The sequence below is a fragment of the Marmota marmota genome, unplaced genomic scaffold (assembly GCF_001458135.2).
Source record: "Marmota marmota marmota unplaced genomic scaffold, marMar, whole genome shotgun sequence".
In the NCBI taxonomy this organism is placed as follows: Eukaryota; Metazoa; Chordata; class Mammalia; order Rodentia; family Sciuridae; genus Marmota; species Marmota marmota.
In genome coordinates, this window is record NW_026000026.1 from 74,186,502 (window position 1) to 74,211,415 (window position 24,914).

Below are 24,914 nucleotides of genomic sequence, written 5' to 3' on the forward strand. Positions count from 1 at the left end.
ACGTCTGTGGAAAGGGAGTTTGCTGATGATAACAAGTTGGAGAGATTCTCACAGTAGAAAAACCAAAGAAGGAACATTCCTCCGATATTGAGTGCAGGGCTTTTGCTTTGCCGTTTTCCAAAATAAGTCATTATAATTAATGGAGGTGGGTGGAATTTTAATTTTTTTTCCTGGATATATTTGGAAGGTACCATTTTATTCTTGTCCACTAGGTATCACCTATTAGAAAGGGATCTCACTTCCCACAGTGCCACAAAAAGAGCCCAAGGACTGATTTGCCTCCAGAGGGTTATGTCCAATTCTGTCTAGGTTTTCCTCTAGTTAGGTAGATGTCTCATCTTCTGACCACTGAAGCCTCTCTGTCAGTTGCCAAGTTCTTTTTAATTGTCCAAACCTTTTATCAGAGTTTATGGGGTAGGGAAGTAGACTTTGTCTAGGACAAAACTCACCAAAGCCTAGAATAAGAACAAGTTCACAAACCTAATCTAGTTTTGGCCGCTCCCTAGAGCACAGTGCAAGATGGCGGTTATTTCTCCATAATTCTTTGACTGTCATCTCTGTGAAAAGATTCTTTGAGCCATTCTGCAAAAGAAGAACTGAAGGACTATTGAATCACAGTTATAAACATTTTGGAAATCTCTTTAAGCACAAAAAGTAACTCCCTGTCTGACAAATACTTTCCAGTAAGCTGTATTCTGACTACTGTATAAAGGAATGAAAATCCTCCCCTGCATATGAAAAGATGCCCAGCAACATTAGTCATCAGGGAAATGCAAATCAAAACCACAAGGAGATAACTCTGACACCCACTAGGATGGCTATAATAAAAAAGACAATAACAAATGTTGGCAAGGATGTGGAGAAATTGGAACCCTCTTGCATTGCTGGTAGGAATGTAAAATGGTGCACTGCTTTAGAAGACAATTCGACAGTTTCAATAAAAAACATAGGCCAGTAGAATAGCAAAAGGGGACTATGGGGAGGGAAGAGAAGAGGGATAAGGGGAGGTGCTGAGAATGGAATTGACCAAAGTATATTTTTATATCTTGTGCATATACAAATATGTAGTAATAAATCCCACTACTATGTATAATTGTAATGCACCAATAAAAAATCAAGACATTTCAAAAAGGAGGAGAAAAGCATAGTCCTATGATCCAGCAATTCCACTCATAAGTGTATACACAAGAGAAATGAAAATACATGTCTACCCAGACTTGTATACAGTTATTCATAACACCATTATTTATAATAGCCCCAAAGTGGAAACAACCCAAATGTCTATCATTTGATGAATGGATGAACAAAATGTGGTATCTGCTACAATGGAATTAATTCTAAAGGAATGAAGTACTGCTGCAGCATGGATAAGCTTGAAAACATTCAATGAAAGAAACCAGGTGTAAAAGACCACATATTTGTTGATTCCATCTATGTGGAGTGTACAGAGCAGGTAGGTAGAGAAGCCAGGTACAGAAGCCAGGTAGATTAGTCATTGCCAGCAATGGTGGCTGTTGATGTCTGTGCTCACATTTATTTATTCTTATGGGGGACAAAAATGTAGTGATGAATGCACAGCTTTGTAAGTATGAGAAATAGCTGAACTGTACTCTTAAAATGGGTGGACTTTATGGTATGTGAATTATATCTTAAAACTTATTTTCCTTTTTATTGGTGAATTTTAATTGTACATACTAGTGGGGTCTTTTGTTACGTACTCACGCGTGCACATAGCAGAATTCCGTCAGTTTCACTCCCCCTATCTCCCCTTGCTCCTCTTCCTCTGTGCACCCTTTCCTCTCCTCTCCTCACCTCCCTTCTGTTTTCATGAGACACCCTCCCCGCACCTTGCACACATATTCTTTCTCTAAAAGGAAAAATGTTAAGTTCTCCAAACTTCTCTTCCCAAAATGAAACATATGAGAGAAAAAAATATGATCCTAGACTTTTTGAGTTTGGCTTATTCCATTTAGCATGATGTTCTTAAGTGTCATTCTTAATAAACACTATTTTAAAACAAAAAAAAAATTCACCCCCAGATTCCAATAGGTGTTTAATCTGTGCATTAAAGGTTGTCCCTAAGTTTGAAAAATGTCTGTTGTATGAGTGAATAGAGTTTCACTTGGAAGAATTGTATCAGTCTGGCTTGCAGCCTTCAGTCAGAAAGCTTGAGATATCACTATTTGCAGAGCAAATACTTGGTTCATACAAAAAAAAAAACAAAAAAAAAAAAACACAAGGGATTGAGTTAGTAGGCTCCTTACTTAAGGGAATAAGAAGAATAATTTTTATAGCTGGTAATTTTCAGGGGAAAAGAACATGATTTACCTGGTTTCTTCTGGTTCTTTACTCATCCTAGAGGCTGGGTGTATTTATAAGTACCACTTAGCAGTAAATGTGACTGAAATTACAGGAGCTGTTTCACTTTGGGAAGAGAAGTTTAGGGAAATTAACATTTCTTTTTCATTTGATATTTGGATATTCTTGGTGATTAATTTTTTTTCCACACTGGGGATTAAATCCAGGGGCCCTTTACCAGTGAGCTACATCCCCTTACTCTTTAATATTTTTTTTATTTTGAGCCAGGGTTTTACTAAGTTGCCCAGGCTGACCTTGAACTTGAGATCCTCCTGCCTCAGCCTCCTGAATTGCTGGGATTTCATGTGTGCACCACCATGCCCGGGAAAAAGATTTTTAAAAATCTTAGTTAGATCTAAGTTTACCCATATATACTAAAAATTGGAGCAGGATTTCATTTGGAGAAGATCCAAGATGAGTTCAGGTTCTGCTTAGTTCTCATGGATGACTAGTTTATTTCTTGCCATAGATGATCACAAATCTTTTATTAATACTCACCATCCTATTCCTATTCCTATTCTCTACCCCTTCTTTCTTCACGTTGAGCAGCGAACTATAGAATATCTTGTGCTAATATCCCAGTGAGGTTAAAGATGAACCCATTCTTAAAGTTTGTACATTTTATCACTGGGTAACCAAAGCCTGGGGATGAGTTTTGGTAGATTTCCAGCTTCTTCAATGCCAGGTTAGAAACCAGTTTGTTGTTCTGGAAAAATTTGCTGATGTGGATCATTTATTTTCTGAGTGGCATTGGTGGTGCTGAAGCAGGTGGAGAACCTTGCTACCACCTGCTGATTTGCCATGTGGAGGGATGGCTCTGCTGCCCAAGTGCTTCTTCCTCGTGTACTTCTTTGTTCCTGGCTGTGTTAATTTTCTCTATTATTTTTCTTTTTTTTTTTTTTGTTCATTTTTCCCTTTTTCCTACTCACCTGAACAGGATTATACTTTCTTGGTGTCACATTTAAGGCAACTTGGTGATATGGACACTGAAGCAAGTCTCCACATATTAACCGGGCAAGATATTTGTCTTTACCAAGCCTCAGTTTCTTCATCTGTGATATGGGGCTAATGATAGTATCATCCTGGAGGTCTTGTTAAATGAGAGAAGTGGTGTAAAGTACTTACCCACCATTTAAAGATCACTTCATTTTTGCTTTTTTGAGACTGCAAGCAAGTTAGTCCTGTTTCAAGGTGCCTATCACTCTGTGCTATAGTTTTTTCAGCTATAAATTAAGGATAATGTTGCAGATTACTTTTACTTAAGAACTAAATAAGAAAATGCATACAAAGCGTTTAACACTTACCTGGTCTACGGTAAATTCTCCATTGATACCAGTTATTTTTACTATTATTTTATATTTATTTATTAATTTTTTTGGAGGGGTACTGAGGATTGAACTCAGGGGTTCTCAACCACTGAGTCACATCCCCAGCCCTATTTTGTATTTATTTAGAGACAGGATCTCACTGAGTTTCTTTAGCGCCTTATTGTTGCTGAGGTTGGCTTTGAACTCGTGATCCTCCTGCCTCAGCCTCCCTAGCCACTGGGATTACAGGTGTTTGCCAGGGCACCCAGCTTATTTTTTATTTATAATTTCTATGGGAAAAATTAAAAGCACACTTGGCCACACCCTGTGTTTGATTGACTCATGGTGGCTTGGTCAGGTCATACCCTGAGGGTGATTTGCAAGGCCACAACTTGACTGCCCTTCTCTTGCTCTTTCAGCTGCACAGTTGGACAGCATTGGCTTCAGCATAATCAGGAAATGCATCCATGCTGTGGAAACCAGAGGTAAAGTAGTCTAACAGATGGCATTGTTCTCATGGAAGGTCACGCATCTGGTTGCTACCTGCTGTTTCCTGAGTGACTCATTAACTCTCCTAGTGCCAGTGCCAGTGTCAGTGTTTCCACAAGCTACTTGGGTCTGAGGCAGAGGTTCTCAACCCATTTGTGTCATCGATTTTGACAGATCGGATGAATGTTTTAAATGTATATAAAACACATAGGCTTATAGAAATCAGTTACTGAAATTCAGTTACTAAAATACTTAAAAACATAGTTATGACTTGGTTATAAATACATTTCTTTGTTAATGATATTCTTTTCACAAGTTATAGTGGTAGTTCTGATGACTGCCATAATCTGAAAGTAGTGATAGTTCAGGATGTTTGTAACAATTGTTATATGTTATGAAAATACCTGATTTCTGACCAAGTTGCAGGTATTGAGTGCTACTGTGACTTCACATTCATAATGGAAGGAAATGTGTAATGTCAGTTATAGCTTAGTGAAAATAAAGATGTAATGATTTTCCTAATTCATAGGTCTCTGAATTATTTCCAGTGAATGTCTGTGGGCCCTAGGCTAAGGACCTCTGATCTTGGCAGTGAGTTCCCAGGACCATCAGGTACAGAGAAGGGATCAGGCCCCTGCCGCACACCTTTCCTGGGTCCACCAGAGTAGGACACTTGAGATCAGGGAGGCTCGATCACCCCTGTAGTCTCCATCCTCTCCTGAGAGACTGCCACAAATGAGAGTCCTCCATTCTGGCAGTGTGGAGCTTTGAGTACACCCATCTGTTGTGCTCTGAGAAAAGGTATTAGCCATCTTTCTATAGGATTTGATTTGAGTTATTGTTAGAGATGCGACTTTTATTTATTGTACAGCCTCTCTACCTACTAGTCCTTTTTATTTATTTGAAAGACATTCTGTCTTTTACAGCAGGGCCATAAATATAAATCACTAAAAATGTAGTGAAAATACATTTTCTAATATCCAGTCTTTCTTAATTATATACATTAAGTGAAAAATGGAAGTTACAAAACAGCTGTCTAGTCTGAGCCCATTCTGGGACTAGCAGGGCAAGGGTATATCCTTTTGCCCAGTGTCATTGTGTTATCAGTGACTTTCTCTGCTGTTTTTTACTCTCTTCTTTGATTTATCTCTTGGCCTTAATTGTAGTCTATAAATATTTTTGAGATTTATATTGTTAATATAATTTTCCAACAAATTGATATTGTTAGGGTAGTTTTCCAAACAAGTGCAAACTTGTGTTTCATTTGAAACAAAAAAATTTAAATGAGGAGTACAGGGTTAACAGAAGTAGAAGCATGTAAATGGAATCAAACTTGAATCCAAAGTAACCCTCCCCTGAGTGGATTCATATACTCACCTAAGATGGGCCACCTGTTTGTCTATTTTCAGTATCCAGAACCAACAGGGAAACCTAATCGTATAAAACTGTTCACTAAGTCTGTAATAAATGCAAAACTACTGTATCTCAGGAGGACAACTTTTTTTTTTTTAATCTGATATACAACTAGAAAATATATACAGTAAGTAGGAGAAGAGAAGGGTCACAAGTTGGTTTGGCTTCTTAGTCTTTGTTTCCTTGTCCCCTGCTGTCTCTAAAATGAGAATGAGAATTATGTTTTTAAGTTCCAAACAAGTTTTCATTTAGCACAAAGTAGAAATAAGGACGCTGTGAGTTAAATGCCATTTTAGTATAACTAAGTGAAGAAAGTGGATGTTTCCCTAGTTTGGTGCATTTATATACACACATATCTGGGATCCAGAGATGAAAAGCCATCGCCTACTCTCAGGGATTCATCAGTAATTGTCTAGTGGGAGCCAGGACTGTGTGAAGTCCTAGGAACACACAAGGATAAAAGAAACAGTCACTTGAGGCCTTTCAAGCCTGCAAGCCTGGCACATTACTGAATACATTTTCTGCCACTGAGCAACATAGACCCATCATTTTTGTTTTGCTTTGTTTTGTTATTATTTTTATAATATTTTAGTTGTAGATGGACACAATACCTTTATTTATTTATATGTGGGACTGAGGATTGAACCCAGTGCCCTATATATGCTAGGCAAGTGCTCTATCTCAGAGCTACAACCCCAGCCCCATCATTTGTTTTTGAGCAAGAGCTTTTAGCTCATGAACAATGCAGGATTTTGAAATGGATTTTACAGGTTCTTTTCAGCTGTGATATCCTATCAGTCCCGATCATTTCCTTCTATTCATTAGTCCCACTTTTAGGTAGGTCTGTTGAAGATGCTATAGAATCAGCCCTTTCCTGAATTTATATACACATAAAACTGCTATCTCCAAATAGGCATTATTTTTCAGGAAAAAGAGAATTTCAAATATTGTTAATTACTATAAAGAAAACAAAGTAAGGAAATGACCAGGAGTGTTGGCTATTGGTGCATTAGATTGAAGAATTTGCATTTAAGCTGAGAACTGAATGATGGAAAGATCTGGAAGAAGAGTGAGCTACATAGAGGAAATGAGTTGTGTGAAGCTTTGAGATTAGTGTAGCTGATGTGTTAGTTTAGGTATGGGGGAGGAGGGTGGGTTCAGCTGTGAAGGCATTGTAGGCCACCAAAGGAGTTTTGATTATGGTCTGTGCGCAATGGGAACCCACTGGAAAGTTTTAAGAGAATAAGTGACATGAGCTGATATATACTTGAAGTTCATTTTGTTTGGAGAATGAACATCAGTGGGATGAGATACAAAGGAGGATACCGGTTACTTGAAAAGTATCTGGTATGATGGGCCTTGGATAAAAGGAGAAAAATCTTTTCAAATCACTTGGTCTGAGTGGCCTCATTTTGGAAATGGTGCAGTGGGCGATTTAATCTATACATTGAAATGAACAGAAGTATTGCAGTGGGGTAGTTTGTGATTCTTCATTCAGGTGTTGGAAAGTAAACTCCTTCTAGTCTAACTGCACAGTTCCTTGGATTTGATGAAAGTCACCTTCCTTTTTCTTTATTAAGAATATTTATATTACAAATGAATGGATTTTCTAATTTCTCCATCTTGGATAACATTCTATAAAATTAAAAATGTCCTTATACCCCAATATTTTCTATTTTTTTGTGAGCTGATTTTTTATTTTTATTTTTTTAAATTTTGATTTGCTATATATGACAACAGAATGCATTACAATTTGTATTACACATATAGAACACAATTTTTTGTACACAAAGTAGTCACATCCTTCATGTCTTCTTATATGTACTTAGGATAATGATTACCATGGCATTCTACCATCTTTCCTACTCCTATGCCCCATTCCTTCCTCGCCTTCCCCTTTTCCCCAATATTTTCATTCTCTGTGTAAAAATAGATTATGAAGTATTTGCTCATTCCTATTGTATGAATTTTTTTATCATGGCACTTTTGACTTTTTAAATTCAAAAATTAGTTAAGTATAACATCTTTAAAAGAATACATTTTGCATCTTTTAAAAAACTCCTCAGATGTTCCCTTTGGCAAGAGAAGAGGAAAGTTTCTTTCCCCTCTGATGACTGAGCTAACACGAAGGCTGAAGTGTGCAGCACACCCGTGAAATCCTAGACAGCTGTACCAAATCCCACTCCTTTGCTAAGAGCTGAGCTGAGTGACAGGGGACTTTAATTAGAGCAGCTTTTAGAAGGACTGAGAAAATGAGAAAGAAGAGCATTTGGCCAGGTTGGCCTGACTAGTGTTCTGACATGCCTCTAATTAAATCGTCACTCTTTCTCGTCTCAGGGATCAATGAGCAAGGGCTGTACCGAATCGTGGGGGTCAACTCCAGAGTGCAGAAGTTGCTGAGCGTTCTTATGGGTAAGTCCAGCACTCTGAAACCTCATCAGGTCCCTGAGTACGGTGGGGAAGGAATTAGGGTATCCCAAGAGTCAATGCCCAGAAATCTGCTGCTCCGTTCACCAGTTGTCATGACAGTGGGCACAACCGGGAAAGGTTCTGAGTGGACAAAATAAAAAGTGCCCGGTCCAAAGCACCACACCCTCCCTTCAGACTCAGCCACTGCTAGTCCAAGTGGCACTTGATCACTCATGTGACCACCACACCCAACTCTATCTTTAATAGCTCATGACTCCCTCTGTCCTCATTGGAGGCAGGTATTTAGTGGGACACACCCAATGCCCAAGGAAGGGCATCCTTCTAGCCCACAGAGGACCTCAGAGCTCACGTTCCTATTACTGAGGGTGTCATATAACTCTCAGATAAAATGTACATACACAGATAAATCTTCTGATCCTCTTCACTTCTAGATTTCAACTTAGTCCCAGTCACTTGAGTAGCAGGACCTTCTTTGCCACAGCTGATATAAATATAAAACCATGTCTCCAAATGTGCAGTATTTGAATCAAAACCCATGAATCCCTGAGTCAAATTTGCTTAGGCTGCAGATTTCCTGTATTTTTAGACATGAGTGCAGCCATGCCGGAGTACGGCTGCAGCAGAATAATCAGGGGGGGTGACGAATAACTTGTGTACGTTGATACAGCAGGAGTAGGAGCCGTTTATTGCAGGACAGGAGCAGTATTTATACATTCCACAGAGCTTATCTAATTAGCATAAACTAGATACATCAGTCAACCAATAAGGAATCTCCACACTTAATGGCTTGTTTTTGTTACTTCTCAAACCACTCCCTCTGGCATTTTGCCAGGCACCATCCAGACTTGTTTATGAACTCTAACATTCCCCTGGCAAAATGCCAGGTGTTATTTTGACTTGTTTACAGACTCTAACACAGCCAGCCTCAGTGAGTCACATGGATCTAAATGGCAAACAGATCAAATTTCACAGATCAGTGGGTGTTATTCATTTCCACGGAAGCCCATCCATGCACTTGTGAAGATGGACTATCGCACGGGGTTCCAGCTCAGTGTTCTGGGCAAAGAAAGTCTCTTGTTAGTATTTGTCGTTTCTTTTGCCATCCTCAATCTTGAAAATGGCTTTCAAATGTGAAGACGTCTCCTTTCTAGTACGGGCCAAAAAAACTCTAGCTACTCACCCCTTAAAGTCAAAACACTATGGTATTGCTATAAGATCTGCTGTTTGGAATTGTTATTTTCTGTGAGTTTTCCCAGCACTGAGTGTCTTGTTTTTCAATTCAGATTGGAGATATGGTTATGGTTAGTTGTTATTTTTTTAAATTCTTTCTTGTAGTTGTAGATGAACAGAATTCCTTTATTTTATTTATTTTTATGTGATGCTAAGGGTCAAACCCAGGGCCTCTCATGTGCTAGGCAAGTGCTCTGCCACTGAGCTACAGCCCCAGCCCAGATTTTTTTTTAATTGGGTTTTTATTTTGAGAAATTGTAGATCCATAGGTAATTGTAAGAAATGGCACAGAGGGATTCTATATATCCTTTATTCAGTTTTCTCCAATGATAACAGCCTATAAATTTTTTTTTCAGTATCCCAATTAGGATATTGATGTTAATACAGTCAAGATGCAGAGCATTTCCATCACCATGAGGGTCCTTTGTGGTGCCTTTTTTATGTGTGTGTGGTATAGGGGATAGAACCTAGGGGCCCTTTACCACTAAACTACATCTCTGGACAATTTTGTGCTTATTTTGAGACAAAGTTTTTCTGAATGGCTGAGGTTGATCTGGAACTTGTGATCCTCCTGCTTCAGCCTCCTGAGTAACTTGGATTACAGGTGTACCCACTACTCCAGGCCACGCCAGTCTGCCTCACTTCCACTTTGTTCCTCATCCCTAGCTTCTGGCAACCAGTAATCTGTTGGGGTTTTTTTCTTAATTTCTTTAATTTTGCCATTTCAAGATTGTTACATAAATGGGATTATGTAATAGGTTATTTGGGAGGTTGGCTTTCTTTTTCAGTCATTATAATTCAAAGATTATTCAAATTGTTGCATATAACAATAGTTTGTTATTTTATGCTGATAGTGTTCCATTGTGTGGATATACCACAGGTTAGCCAGTCACCTGTTGGAGGACATCAGGGTTGTTCCCAGTTTGAGGTATTATGAATGAAGGTGCTGTTAATGTTTGTGTACAGGCCTCCATGCGAACACAAATTTGTTCTTCTGGGATAAATGCACAGGAGTGTGATTGTTGAGTTCTATGGTGATGTGGCTGATTTTTGAGAAATCTAATATAAGGAGGAATTAAGAGTCTAACAGGTATCAACCCTCAGTCTTTCATTTCTGACCCAGAGCTGCAAACCTCTGTGCAGAGTGTCTGCTTTCTGGAGCAGATTTTTAGGTGCTAGAGATTAAGCTTTAGAAAGAACTGGTTTCATGCAGCATCCTTATGGGACAAGATATGCATGCATGGGAAGCTATAATGCAAAATTAGGATGTTAGCACTTAATATGAGCAGGATCTAGAAGGCTGAATGGTAAAGGAGAGAATAGAATAATTCCAATTCTATCAATTCCAATACTAAATAATTCCAATACTATTCTGAGCAGTGGCATGGGGAAATGAAACCAGGGTGCCTGGTGACAATAGCAGAGGGTATCGATTCTATGATTGTTATTATTTTAACATCTGTAAGAACTACTTGAGGCTGGGACAGGAGAGCTAAGGCTGAAAAGCTAAGGTGGTTTTTGTATTGAAGAACTTGAATATTGGGCTGAGTAGTTTGGGATTTTTTTGTTTTATAAAATAAGCTATTGAAAGTTCTAAAAATACATTTTGAATCTTCTGCACATGAAAGTGTCAAGAAGGCAATTAAAATAGATTCTAAGAAGAAAAATGGCATTTATTTGCCAAATAGCTGGTAAATCCAAGATGACGAAAGCATGGCAGGGTTTAAGGACTCCAGTGACATCTTTGGTAGGAGTCTTTTCCTTTTCTTTCTTTTAGCTTCTCATTTTCTGTGACCTCTGCTGGTCTTGGTATTGACTTTATTCTCTGTGGGAGTGATCCAGATAGGTCTAGCCTCAACTGTTCTTAGAGTTGCAGCACTGAGAAGAAAGTATATTTCTTGACAGTTTTGGCAGAAGGCCCCAGGGAGGACAGTGATTGGCCAGCATGAGGCCATTCACATGACTCATTTCTTAATTTGGGGCCAATCATGTGGTCCTCAGCAGATGGACTGAATTTTGTGCCTGTCTCTGGGGATTTAGAAGAATGGGGGTAAAGGGATGGGATAGGGAGGGGTTAGTGCTTGGAACACTGTGGACTGAGCAGAATTACTGATAGAATGATGTAGGAAATAATTCCAAAATAATGGGTGCTGGTAGATAAAAGAAGTGTGTCCCCCACAGGTATGACAAGACCAGAATCTAGATCTTGGGAATGACCCAGCACCAATGTGGAACATATCTTTGATCATGGAAAGACGTGGAGGAAAAAGACAGTTACAATAGATTGGGCAGAGCCAACCCCAGAGAGGGCTGAACCAAATAGCTGGTCTGAGGTCAAGAATGAAAGGATAGGCTCAAAATGATTGGAGAGAGAGAGAATCAACAATTTTGTAATCAAGTGGATGTAGGGGAGTGGAAAGGGCTGAAAGATTTCAGAGACAACAGATGATTATGTAAGGTGACACGAGTGAAAAGAACTATGACATTTTAGAATACTTTGCTAATCTAAAAAAGAACCACCTTAGCTCAAGTTATGCTGTGCAAGAGTGGTTTTGAAAGGAGCTTGTTTTTATAACTTCGCTTGGTTCCCCTCAGACAAGATATTTGTATTGTTCTCTTCTTCAGTTTTCCTAGGGATAGAGAAAATAATCATGAACATCTGAGAAATGTCATGACAAAGTAACAACCAGAGGCTGAAAGTCACAGGGCTAGATGCCTCTGCCAGGAGGGCATTACAAATAGACTGGAATCCAGACTGAGATCCAACCAGAGCTGAGAGATGACCAGAGAGTAAGATCTAACCTAGTGTTGAGATAGGGATCTGTGATTCTCCCTACCAGTTGATTCTGAATCTTGTGATTAAAGAAGCACCTGTTAGGCAGCGCCCCAGACACAGCTCTGACTCCCTTCTCTTTTGTGCATATGAGGTTTTCAACAGTTCTTGGTACTGATACAAGTCTGGGCTAAGCAAGAGTATAAAATAAATTGGCTCCTGGGCTCCAAACCCTTTCCCTGAGTTGGCTGGTATTAGGAACCTCTCGTTCACTCATCCTTTATTGTATATTCTTTGGATGCCCTGTTACATGCGAGGCACTGTGTAGGATCTGGTTTATTTGTTGTCTGAGGCTCTCGAAAGTTGAATAGCATGTTTTGATTGTTGAAAGAATGACTTAGAATTAAAACCAGAGCCTAACTTTAATCACATGTTTATTTTTTAAAGCACCAGGGGACTGTAGGTTGGAAGAGGAATATAAGAGCCAGTGCTTTGAGAATGTCTGTTTTACTGGTTAGGGCTCCTTAGGGAAGCTTGTTGGATTCCTCATGGCAAATACAGTGTGGTTCCAGGAGAACCCTTACTCTCTTTCTCCTAATAACAAAGGTCTTCAGTCATTGGAAAGTGCCTGTTCTGCGCATGTCTGTGTCTCTTCCTTTCTCTATTTTAAATAATTGTGTTTTTTTAAATTAAAACTTAGAGGGTTCATTGTAGAAAGTTTGAAGAAAATAAAAAGCTTAAAGAAAATAAGAGTCCTGCAAACCAGTCACAATCTTTGCTAGCTACTTTATTCTGTGAAATCAGATCATTTTATATCATCCATTTTTAATATTGTATTTTATGGGACAATATAGTAATATAATCAATATACTATATTACTGTATTGACAAAATGGGTCACACTGTATGTTACAAACATTTTTTTTGTTACAAACATTTTAATGGATTTTCTTCATATAACACTGTAGAGTGTCTATGTTCCCATGTTATATAAGTTCTTCTAGAGTGTGATTTTCTTAGGCACATATTGTGTAGATATAACTTGTTAATCAGTCCCCTATTCTTGTATACATAAGCTGATTGTAATTCTTCATCATTTTAGAAAAGCACTCAGATGAACATCCCCATGGGGCAGAACAGCCGAGGTTAAGAGCATGCACTTTTGAGTTAGACAAGTTGCAGTTCCACTACTTATCCATTTGACCTTAGACAAATCATTTAAATCAATCTAATCTTCTCTCTCCTCACCTCTAAAGATAGCCCCTGCCTTCATATAGTGTGAAGATGAAATGAAAAGATGCATTGTGGGTTTTGAGTCCAAAGCCTTCGACATGTTAAATAATAAATACTCACTGTTAATCATTTTTTATTTGTATGCACATCTCTATTTATTTCCTTAGGGTTTATATTAAGATCTTGAAATGAGTATGTATATGGTTTCAAGGCTCTTAATTGATATCCTGTGTTTACTGTCAGCAAAGTGTGAGGAGAATGTCCTACAAAATACTTTGTATTACATTTTTGCACACAAATCATTGACATTTAAAAATGTCTTTCCTTTTTGTTTAACTTTGCATTTATGGAATTTTGGATGAAACTGAACATTTGTCACATGCTTATTGCTGACTTCTTCTTTTGTGATTTTCCTATATTCTTAGCTTATTTTTCTATTTTCTGTCTGCATCTTTTGATGAAAACATCTTTTTAGATCTGAAAGCTATGTTAATATTTTTATTCATGTTTTCATTTATATTTGTTTTGGTTAGCTTTTCATTGCTGTGACCAAAATATCAAAAAAGAACAATTTAGAGAAGGAAAAGTTTATTTGACTCATGGTTTCAGAGGTTCAGTCCATGGTCGGCTGACTTCACAGCTCCGGGCCCAAGGTGAGACAGACCGTCACGGCAGAAGGACATAGTGGAGGAAAGCTGCTCAGTTCATGACAGCCAGGAAGGGACAGAGGGCATAGGAAGGTGCACCCTTAAAGGCCATGCCCACCCACTTGCAGTGACCACCAGTCATTCATACTGGGATGGATGATTGATGAGCTTTCAGCTCTCCTGATCAGTCACCTTACCTCTGAACATTCCTGCATTAACACAGGAGCTTTTGAGTGGACACCTCCTATTGAAACCATAACAATCTTGAATTTTATTTACAGTGCCTTTGTTTTTATTTTGTCTTATATATGTTTTAAATTTTATGAAATTCAGTCTCTCAGTCTTTTTCCTCCTATTACCTTTTATTATTATTATTGCTGTTCATAATTTTGTATTCAATTTTCATTGTCTTTACTAACTTATCTAGCTCCCTTCATTTTTACCCTTTTAGCTATCACCTTTATTATTTTGATCTGTTTCTTATTTTCCTTTGACTTATTTCACAGCATCCATATTTTTCCGAATTTCATTTCTATTTCAGAGCAGGTGCTTTCTGAATTATTTTTCAGAGTGTATTGGTCTCATATGTTATGCTAACAAATATTGTGTTGGATTTTTTTTTTATCTTCTGTGTACTCAAACCTGAACACAGCAAAATTTATAAATCTTTGTTTTAAAATCACTCTAGATAAATTATTATTCTGTGGCTATTTTCTCAACCTATGTAGAATCATTCTCTTATATGAAATTGGAGGGCTGATATACATGGTTCCGGCCAACTTTCTGGTGTTTTTATCTTCCATATAGTGTGGACCTGGGTTCTCCTGGTTCTGCAATTTGGCTGTGGTCCTAGAGGAAAGCAGTTGAACCCAAAGCCTGTGTTTTTTTCCTGTCACTCTCACATCCCCCCATTCTGAATTCACTTACCTTGATATAAATGGATACTCTTCCTCTGCTGTTCCCCAGTCTAATTTTGCTGCTCAGATGATAATCTTGGCCACTTCAGAAAGAAGGTTCCCCTTCTGTGTGTTTGCTGAGATAGGGGACAGTGAATGCAGTGTGACATCCTTCTCCAGAAGTGGCTTGGTCTATGCTTGAGAGTGGGTGGAGGATTCTCACCTACCACACTGTTTTCCAAGTGGGTTTTCCCCAGGTCTTTATCTGAGCTTTACCTGGTAGGTATTTCTCTGGTGACAGGACAGTTTGACTAAAAGCCTGATTTTCTGTGTTATTGAAACTCCTTGTCCTTTTTTTGTGTGTGTCTTTGTTAGTATTTCACTGTTATAGTGAAGGAATACAAATTCAGTGTTGCCGTTTTTCTTATCTTACATTGTCCCTTTTCCCTTTATTTTTATGGTATTGGCAGAGTTTTTGTTTGTTTTATTTTAATTTTTGGAATGGGGTTTTGCCGAGTTGCCTCAAACTCATGATCATCCTACTTAGCCTCCCAAGTTGCTGGGATTACATGTACATGCCACTGCACCCAGCTGTTTTGACAATATGTAAAACACAGTTAGGGCTTTAGAGGACACAAGGAAGGTATTAAATAGTAGTGCTTTAAATCGCCAGATTATGTTAACACACCTCATCCACTTATCTATAAACATGAACTATATCCTTCCTTTCTCCTCTGGGACCTCGAATGTCTGCTTTCTTTTTTTTCTGTACCCCTCATTTCCCACTAATTAAGAATTTCTTTCTGAAGGGATCCAGCTGAGACCTAAAGGCTTGGCCAGTAATGAGTGGAAACAACCCCATATTTTCAGTACTGGTTGAAAGGAAGCAGGAAAATAAAGAAGAAACTTCCAGTTTTACTCCCCAGCAAAGGGAACAGATAAATGATGATTTGGATTCTTAAGCACTAGATTAGGGAAGTGACTAAGGCTTTCAAGATGTATAGCCAGAAAACAGAGTAAACACATTTGCTTCTCAATTTGCCAAATATTACATCTAAGCTTGAAGGGTTTACATGCGGGATAAATGAAGTCTCATTTGTACAGAGAATAGTGTACTTATGTAAGTGTTTTCCTCAAAGATGTAATGGGAATAGAGAATGTGGAAGGCTGGAGAAGATTTTAGCAAAAGACAATTCACAGAAAACAAAATACAACTCACTTTTAAATGTAGGAAAGTAAGACTGTATGCTATTTTCTAAGGATAGACTTCTAAATCAATGAGGCAAACATGAGAGTCCAGAAATAAGACCCATACATATATGGCCAATGGATCTTTGGTAAAGGTGTCAAGGTAATTCATGAGGGAAAGGAAAATCTTTTTGCCAAATGGTACTAATACAATTGAAAAAAAATGAAATTTAACTCTTATCTGGTACTATACCGAAGAATTAACTTGAAATGGATCATTCATGCCTCCTAAATATAAGGATCTTCCTGCCTCCTAATTGTAAGAACTAACGCTAAAAATATTTAGAAGTAAACATAGGAGAAAATCTTTGTGACTTAGTTTAGAAAAGATTTCTTAAAAACAACACAGATAACAAATTTAAAACTTTTGCTCCTAAAAAGGTATTGTTAAACAAAAAGAAAAGATAGGCTACAGATCAGAAGAAAATATTTGCAAAACGTGTATAGGATAAGTGATTTATATCCAGAACACATTTAAAAAAAACAAAACTCTTGCATCTCAATAACACAACAAGCCCCATGCCTTTTTTCTTTCTTTCTTTTTTTTTTTTTGTACCAGAGATTGAACCCAGGGGCACTTAACCACTGGGCCACATCCTCAGCCCTTTTTTAGAGACAGGATCTTGTTGAGTTAGTTAGGGCCTGGCTAAATTGCTGAGGAACTCTGGATCCTCCTGCCTCAGCCTCCTGAGCCACTGGGATTACAGGCATATGCCAGACAAGATTTGAGAATAAATCGTTCAGTAAAAAAATTTACAACCAATAAAATGTTAAAAAAAAATTCACAAAGGGGGAAAAAAAGGATGAAAAGATGACCAATGTCATTAGTCATTAAGGAAATACAAATTTGAAAAAAAAAAAAAGCCATATATCCCTGCATGCCTATTAGAATAGCTAAAATTAAAAAATGACCATATCATGTGTTGACAAGGACGTGAAACAACCAAAGCTCTCTATTACTGGTAAAAATGCAAAATGATCCAAACATTTTAGGAAGACCATTTGTCAATTTCTTCTAAAGTTAAACATACCATCTGACCTATTCCTAAGTACTTTACCTAGCCCCACTCCTAGATATGGTATTTACCCAAAAGATGAAAATGTAGTATACAAAAACCTGTGTGCAAATATTTACAGTGACTTTACTCATAACATCTATAATTGGAAACAACCCAAATGTCCATCAATCAGCAAATGGATAAACAAATTATGGCATATCCATAACATTGAATATACTCAGTAATAAAAGGATTAAACTACTGGTACATGTAACAACATGGATGGATTTCAAAAGTATTATGCTATGTATGTGAAAGTGGCTGCTAGAGGTTGGTGGGGGAGGGAGAGGATTAAGCATAATGGAGCACTGGGAGTTTTTTGGGGGTGATGGAAATATCTTGATTATGATAGCAGTTACATGACAATGCACATTTATCAAAAAGCATGGAACTGCACACTTACAAAAGGGTGAGTTTACCTCAATAATCCACACTTTAAAAACACACCCATACATAGAAGATTTGCAAACTTCCTCCTCACTGAAAAAAAGAGAGAGAGAGAATTTAAACAATGAGATAACTTATTTTTTAAAAATTCTTTTTAGTTATGATTTAACACCATGATACACGTTGGCATAATCACCAAAGCATGGAGCTCAACCCACTTCATTTAGACCCCAGCACTACCCCAAACTCCTTCCACCCAACAATCCCTCTTCAATCCATTTACAGTTTACTTTTTTTTTTTTTAATTAGTGTCCTGTTTAAGTTTGAATGACTCCTTCCCTCACCCTTGATAGCAATGTGCAGTGACAGACTTTCATCTCAGCCAGTTGAGGGAAGGAGTCATTCAGACTTAAACTTCTAAGGGGAGCTGGAGCAGTTATCTTTCAAAATAAAAAAAAAAAATGCACATTTTTTTAACTCAGAAATTATACTTTAAGAATTATTTCTACAAATAAGAGGTACAAGGAAATGGAAGTTTATATTATTGTTAATCATAGTAAAAACCACAGAGCAATTTTAATTTCCATTAAAAGGAGACATTAAATTTATGATGTCACATCTACACAGTAAAGTTCTGCAGAGTGGATATATTTATGTGCCAATATGGAATAGTTTCCTAAGAGATTGTCAAATGAAAATAGCAACACCCAGAATTCCATGCATAGTGTGCTGCCATTTGAGTTTTGATTTATTTTTTTGCCATACTGGGAATGGAACCCAAGATCTTTTACTTGCTAGGCCATTTGTGTTTTTAAAAAGGTAGATGTATGGGTTGGGATTGTAGCTCAGTGGTAGAGTGCTTGCCTTGCACTCGTGAGGCCCTGGGTTCAATCCTTAGCACCACATAAAAATAAATAAATAAAATAAAGATATGTGTCTATCTGCAACTAAAAAAATAATTTTTTAAAAAAGGTGGATGTATTCCAATATGCACCTGGCATTTGCATTGATTGTTAGGATATGTACGTGAAAAACTGATAGTTTCAGTTGCCTGTACTAGAGAAAAGGCTTACTTTTTAATATATATTTGTTTTCATTGAAACTCTTTTTTACCAAATATATATGTTAACCTGAAAGAAAAAAGACATTTAGTTTCCTTACATCATAATGTGTTATTATGAAATTTTAGGAGTTCAAAGTTCAGTGTCTTTGTCAGCAGCACAGTAGAGGACCGCATGGTTCTTGGGACTGGTCTGGGGTAATCTTTCTAAGACCACCTCCCTTTATTAGCACTGCTTTCAGTCCTTCTCCTAGTTTTCAGAGTTTACATGGTCATAGGAGAAAGAGGAGTGAGACATTCCACTTGACCCACACGATCCTTTTTTGTATATTGGACTTCTCCTCTAGTTTAGGTTTATTTTACTAAGCTCTACCATGGTCAAGTGACATGGTGGGGAGAAATCGAAAATTCTGAGTTCTACAGAAAATTCTGAGTTCTGTCATGAGAGCCTCAGAAGCGAGGTATGGAAATTGGCAGCACTTTCTGGAAATGGGGTAGCTTGGGGAGGCTGTGTGCAATTTAGTTGGGATATTAAATGAATTAATATGGATGTGCTCAAGTTATAAGCCTTGCCTCACTGGTGCTATAAAAAGCCCTTTAGCCAGACTGTAATTTGACTCTCCTCCCTGTAATGTTACACAATATTCCTATGGTTACAGAGCCCCAGTAAGTGGAAGCTAATCATTAGTTTTCTAAATGTGGTTCATGGAGTAGTTCAAAACTCCCAGAGCTGCCAAACCGTGGCTGGTTTAGTTTCACGTTCACTCATCTTGGGTCGAAGTTGGATTGTTCCTCAGAAAAATGTACAGTAACGTTTGTCTTGCGTCCAGAAACCATGCCGGGTGGCAGCTCTCCATGGGTCTTGGGAATGGAAAGGGAAAAAGGTCATTCTAAACAAACTTTCTTCTGCAGGGAGAAACTATTCGGGGAGTGAGAGATGACAAAGAATTAAAGCTGTACAGCGTTTGGATGTTAAGAAAATCAGATATTGGGACCTTTTAAGAAACTTAACCACTCTGTGGCTCTAGAAGTAAAATCATGCTTTTTAAGTTCTTATTGGTTTCATGTGAAAAGAGAGACTTCATTATTGCCCAGGGTCACCTGTGAACATCAGACAGGTAGTCTGCCTATAGGAGCCACACACATTTTATGAGCTGGGGCCCTTTTCTGTCTCATCTTCAAGGAAGCGTTCAGGGAACAAAACCAAGTGGTAGGTTCCAGTTGGGCTTGTGCCTTGCCTGGGAGTCAGAGGCCATTCATGAGCATTTGGCTTCTTCCTTCTGGGATGAAAGTGGGTTCTTTCCCAGGAAATAGAAAGTGTGTTCTGCCCACCCATAACTCACTCTCCTTTCCCTACTGAAAGGCAGTTGGCCCTGCCGAAGGAACCTCTTTCTTAGTTGGCGTCTCAGAGTTCGTCTTGGGGACTGTTGAGAAAGAGGCAGTCCCGTGGCTGTCCCTCTCTACCTGGTGTATCATTCAAATATCTTTTTGATTATAACAAACTGGAGCCAGACCTAAACTGGATTACTCCTTTCTTTACTCCTTTCAGGTGTGGGGAATGATATTTGGGCCAGAGGAGTCAAAGGCATGTCACCTCTGGTGGGCTGGTGACTGGTTCAAGGATGGTCCAAGGTTGGCCAGTCCAGTCACAGTGAACTTCAGGATTTTTCTAGGAGACAAGCTTAGGAGGGAAAATGAAAATTATTGGCTCCCAGATTAAAAAGGCACCGCTTACCTGCTTCATCAAGCTCTACCGTCTTTGTTTCTCTGTCTCTGGCTTTGTGTCCTGGAGTCACTCTCAAGCTGTACATGGTGGCACCCGGCAGTTATATAAGCTTTCAGGTGCAAACCCAGCAAACAGCAGCCTATCTTCTAGAAAAGTCCTTGAAGTTCACAGTGACCGAACTGGCTTAGGTCTTGGTGATCCCTGAGCCAGTCACTAGGGAGGTGACATGCTTTTGATCAGTCTGTCCTAAGGTCTTATTCCCCCACCCCTGGAAGGAGTAAGAAAGGGTGGCTCCCCAACTGAGAATGAGGCATTGCAGAAAGAAGGGGAATGTGGGAGCTGGGGGACAGATCCTGGCCTTAAGTCGATCTGAGGAAGCCAGAGTCCCCCTTCAATGCACTGGAAGACTCCTCTGCCCTCCTGCAGTCTGTGTGTGGCCTGATCCCCCTCACCAGCAACAGGATGGGCCTCAGCTGACTTGTGAAGCAGTTCACACTCCCAACCTCAGCCTCTTAATCTCACCTGCCTGTCTGCTGCCTAGGAAGGCTACAAGAATTCTCTCTCTCCTTCCTTTATAGTCCACTTACTTAAAGGCATCCATTTGTTTAAAACCCACATAAGAGGAGACTAACAAATTATCAGGAGTCAATATAATTATGGAGGTGCTCATTGCACATCTGGGCTCATGGAAATTTAAAATACATAGAAGAGCAATGGAATCAAATCATGCACAGTTTAGAAAATATAAAAACCACAACTCTACCACTTTAACCCAACCACTATTTTAGTATTTGAGTATTTCCTTTCAGCCTTTATCCTTATGATTTTCTCACAGACTTTTACATCTTAATTATTTTTACTCGACATTACATAATTCAGGCATTTTCCCTGTTACTGCGTGGTCTTCAGTATCATGTAAATGACACCATCTCTCCTTTAGGGAGACATACACCATCCCTCTATGATCAGACATTTAGGTTGTTTCCTCCTCTTGCTTTTTCCACTGTTACAAAGAAGAGAGTGCATGTGGAACATTTCTGGGGTATGTGACTTTTCTCATGCCTTATCTTATTTCCTGAGGAGATATTGTGAGAAATGGGATTACTGGTTCAGGGGTATAAACATTTCTAAGACTCTTGATGAGACATATTACCAGATTCCTTTTTCAAAACTGCTGCATTTATCTCTATGGCTTCTGGCAGTTTATGAGAGGATCAGTTTCACTGCATTCTTCCAGCAAGAGATACTTGGATTTTTAAACATTTCCTTGATATAAATAGGCGAAAAGTATGTGTTGTTGTTTTTTAATGTATTTCTGCACTTACTAACAAGGTTGAATGCTTATATGTGTGCTGGTTTGTTATCTGTATTTTGAGGTCTGCTTTACACCTTGTCTTTTCTTCATTTTGTAGACCCCAAAACAGCTTCCGAGACAGAAACAGATATCTGTGCCGAGTGGGAGATCAAGACAATCACTAGTGCTCTGAAGACCTACCTAAGGTAGGGACTTTCCATTTGCAGGGCAGAGTGCCAGCTAGTTATCGTGCAGTGAGGAAGAAAGCAGTTTTATTTTCAGTCTCCAGAGAGCTGTTGGGTGGGTGTTTGAGATGTGGAAACAGCTTCTGTGTGGGTGCATTTAGTTCGGCTGGTCAAACCCATTGTAAATCGTCCATAGTTGATGGGTTGTCATTGTGCAATGGTTCCATGAGTGATTTAGGAAGCTTTGCTCTGACTGAGAAGTACTGAGATAATTAGCCTTGAACAGAACCTACAATGCAGTCTTCCCTGAATAATCTGTTAAGCAAAAAAGAAATCATGGGCTGGGGTTGTGGCTCAGTGGTAGAGTGCTTGCCTCACAGGTAGGTATGAGGCACTGGGTTCAATCCTAAGCACCACATAAAAATGAATAAAATAAAGATATTGTGTCCATCTACAACTACAATTTTTTTAAAAAAAGAAAAGAAATCATATATCACATTCTGTTGAGAATGTGTGATTCTGTACCCTGTGAATATTGATACTTTGGTGCACCACCAAATGTACAATGTACATTGCTTACATTGGTCCTTAAAAATGAGAACATAGTGGAACTCCTTTTGACTGCATCTGCTTAGATTAGACATATTGCCTTACTGGAAGGACTATTCTCCTTGTATCAATATATATGATTATATTGCTACTTGCTAACCTTTCTTGGGTTATTGACTAACTCCCTGCATTTCAGTTTCATGAACAAACTAAAATTTAAGCTGCCCTTGAAGAACAGGAATATTGTAGTTCTGTACTGTAGGAAGGTGGGATATAGTCTTAAATAGAGAAGAGAATGTAATTGTGACTCATATAAGCCTTTGTACAGGTTTTGTAAAGATTCATTTGGCTGGAAAGCAAAGGCCATGGAAAAGGAATTGATGATGTAGGTTTTATTGGCTATTGGGGCACTGACATCAGGAATAAGAAGAAATCCAGGAGATGCCTAAGAGTTGAATTAGAGAATCCAATACAAATAAAATCTGGGCCAAGAACAATATATGTCATCTGTTGCGTTTATCATCTGTATAATCAGAAAAAACTCAAGTTTGTAGTTAAGCAAATTCATACCCACTAGGTAAAATATACTCGTGTTATGCCTAATGTTAGGGGTTCTAGCCCTCTGGTCTCTGAAGCAAAACACCTGCAAAAACCTTTCATGGTGATACCAGATGAACTGAGTGTCACAACAAGCTGCTGGAAAGCTGAGAGTTTAAGCACAGGTAATTGCAAATGTGTAGTTAGTTGCTTTTTTCTGAGATACAGCCTCAAATGCTCTTGTTGATGGGTGAGTCACTGATTGAAAAGGAAATCTCTTGGTTTGTGCTAGACTTTTGCATTAGCACTTTTCTAGTTGTGACTCTGAAGCATAGTTGTGGCCATTCCTTTAAAAAAGAAAGGGACTGAGAATTTCAGGTGAAATCTCAGGATGCTTCCAATCAGAAAACTAAATTGAGTTGCTGTTGTTTCCCTGTGATGGTTGTCTTTAAGAAATGTAATATTGTTTGGCAGTTTTGGGGTTGTTATTGAGAGAGAATATGGTTTTTATTATTAAGCTGATAGTCTGTCCTTTTTATTATTATTTTTAATTCCAGAATGCTTCCAGGACCACTCATGATGTACCAGTTTCAAAGAAGTTTCATCAAAGCAGCAAGTAAGTCATCTTTTTGTCACAGTTTTAAGAGGAAGAGAATAGATATTTCTATTTTAAAGAATAGTCAGTATCCCAAAATAAATATTATCTAACCCATCGTATTCTGCATGTAAAGTGGCCATATCCACGCTCATGAGACTTGAAGAATAAGAATGAAGCCAACTTGAGACTGCCAAGGACCTGCCTGCACTGTTGAATTACAGTGGAGGAGCGAGGCTTCAGAGGTGGTTTCTTGCGGAGGAAGGAGGTGGTGGGAAGGGGAGAGAGAGAGGAGAAAAACAAGTTTGCCATTCTAGTTTTGATTATTGGCGTTCTAACTTCTTGGGTTTTTTCCATCCTTTGAGTAGCATTTTACAGAATGAATCAGACATTGCACATTACCTAAATTAAGCACTGGAAGTGTTTCCCTGAATACAGCACCATTTATATAACTTCACAGCCCTCTTTCCATCATGTCTTCTATGTACAGCTTCTGATCATTCTTCAATTATATCATCCAGGTCCCTAGCGTCATATTATTGGTATTAAAATACATAGGGATTAGGTGCAAGCTACCCTGAGTATACTGGAATCTGTCTACGTGGGATAGGCCTCCTGTAAGGGGCAGTCAGATTCTCTGTCAGATTTAGATCTGGCATGAATCCTCGCAGTATTATTGTGTCCATAGCCTGTACCTCCCCTGCTTCCTTCAGCCTCTGGGGTTTGTTTACCCTGGTAGCTACTATGGGCCTAATTTAGTAGAACCTCATGTTCTGGTGGCCCTATCTACTCATAGTTGTACCCTTCAAGCAGGGAGGAGAAAGAGATAGGAGAAAGCTGGGAGTGAAAATGGTGTTTATGTGATTTCTTTCTCAGAGAAATTCCAAACCATAGCAACCTTTCTCTAATTAAACCTCACATCAGTCCTATAAATAGATGTGATGAGTACTAGCAATCTATTTCCCCGAGAAACGAAGCCACTTACCAAGTTCAACCAAGAGAATGTGACAAGCCATGATATAGGTTATACGGTGACAGAAGGATTTAAATATTTTCTCTGCCATTGCTTTCCTTCTGCCAGGCTGCTGGTGGTACATAACGTGAGAAAATGGGCCTTTCCTTTGATTTCCGTGATGCTGTCTCAACGCATTATTTTGATATTTGAGAACTTTGCAATGTTGTTCACGTAAGATTTGTTTATCACTTTACGAGTGCATAAAGTTCCTTCCTTCCTTGAAATTTAGTTGGCCCTCTAGGGAGCCAGCTGCTCCTGAGTTCATTCCTGCTCTGGGTGTGCAGTTGACTGGCTCTGTTTCATCACGTCATCATTTTGGCTTGGATCCTTTGACAGTCATTATTTTGATGAACCCTGTTACAGAAAGCACCATCTAGGACTTCTAGATCTGGTTGTGCTGATCATATAGTACGCACGCAAGATAGGATCATAAATTGTTGAGAAATCCTCAGCCTGTTCATGCCCAAACTTTGGTTTTCCTTCGT

General features: G+C 38.6%; 1 protein-coding gene across 8 annotated transcripts in view; it reads left to right on the plus strand.

The window, feature by feature from the left end:
• Positions 1 to 24,914, plus strand: part of Arhgap26 (Rho GTPase activating protein 26) — a 411,269-nt gene that overhangs the window by 235,547 nt on the left and 150,808 nt on the right. For all 8 annotated transcript variants that reach the window (XM_048811731.1, XM_048811728.1, XM_048811733.1 and 5 more), the window contains exons 13-16: positions 4,085 to 4,150; positions 7,905 to 7,979; positions 21,667 to 21,754; positions 23,377 to 23,435. In XM_048811731.1, coding sequence (XP_048667688.1) covers positions 4,085 to 4,150; positions 7,905 to 7,979; positions 21,667 to 21,754; positions 23,377 to 23,435 — 288 coding nt within the window. The remainder of the gene's footprint in view (positions 1 to 4,084; positions 4,151 to 7,904; positions 7,980 to 21,666; positions 21,755 to 23,376; positions 23,436 to 24,914) is intronic.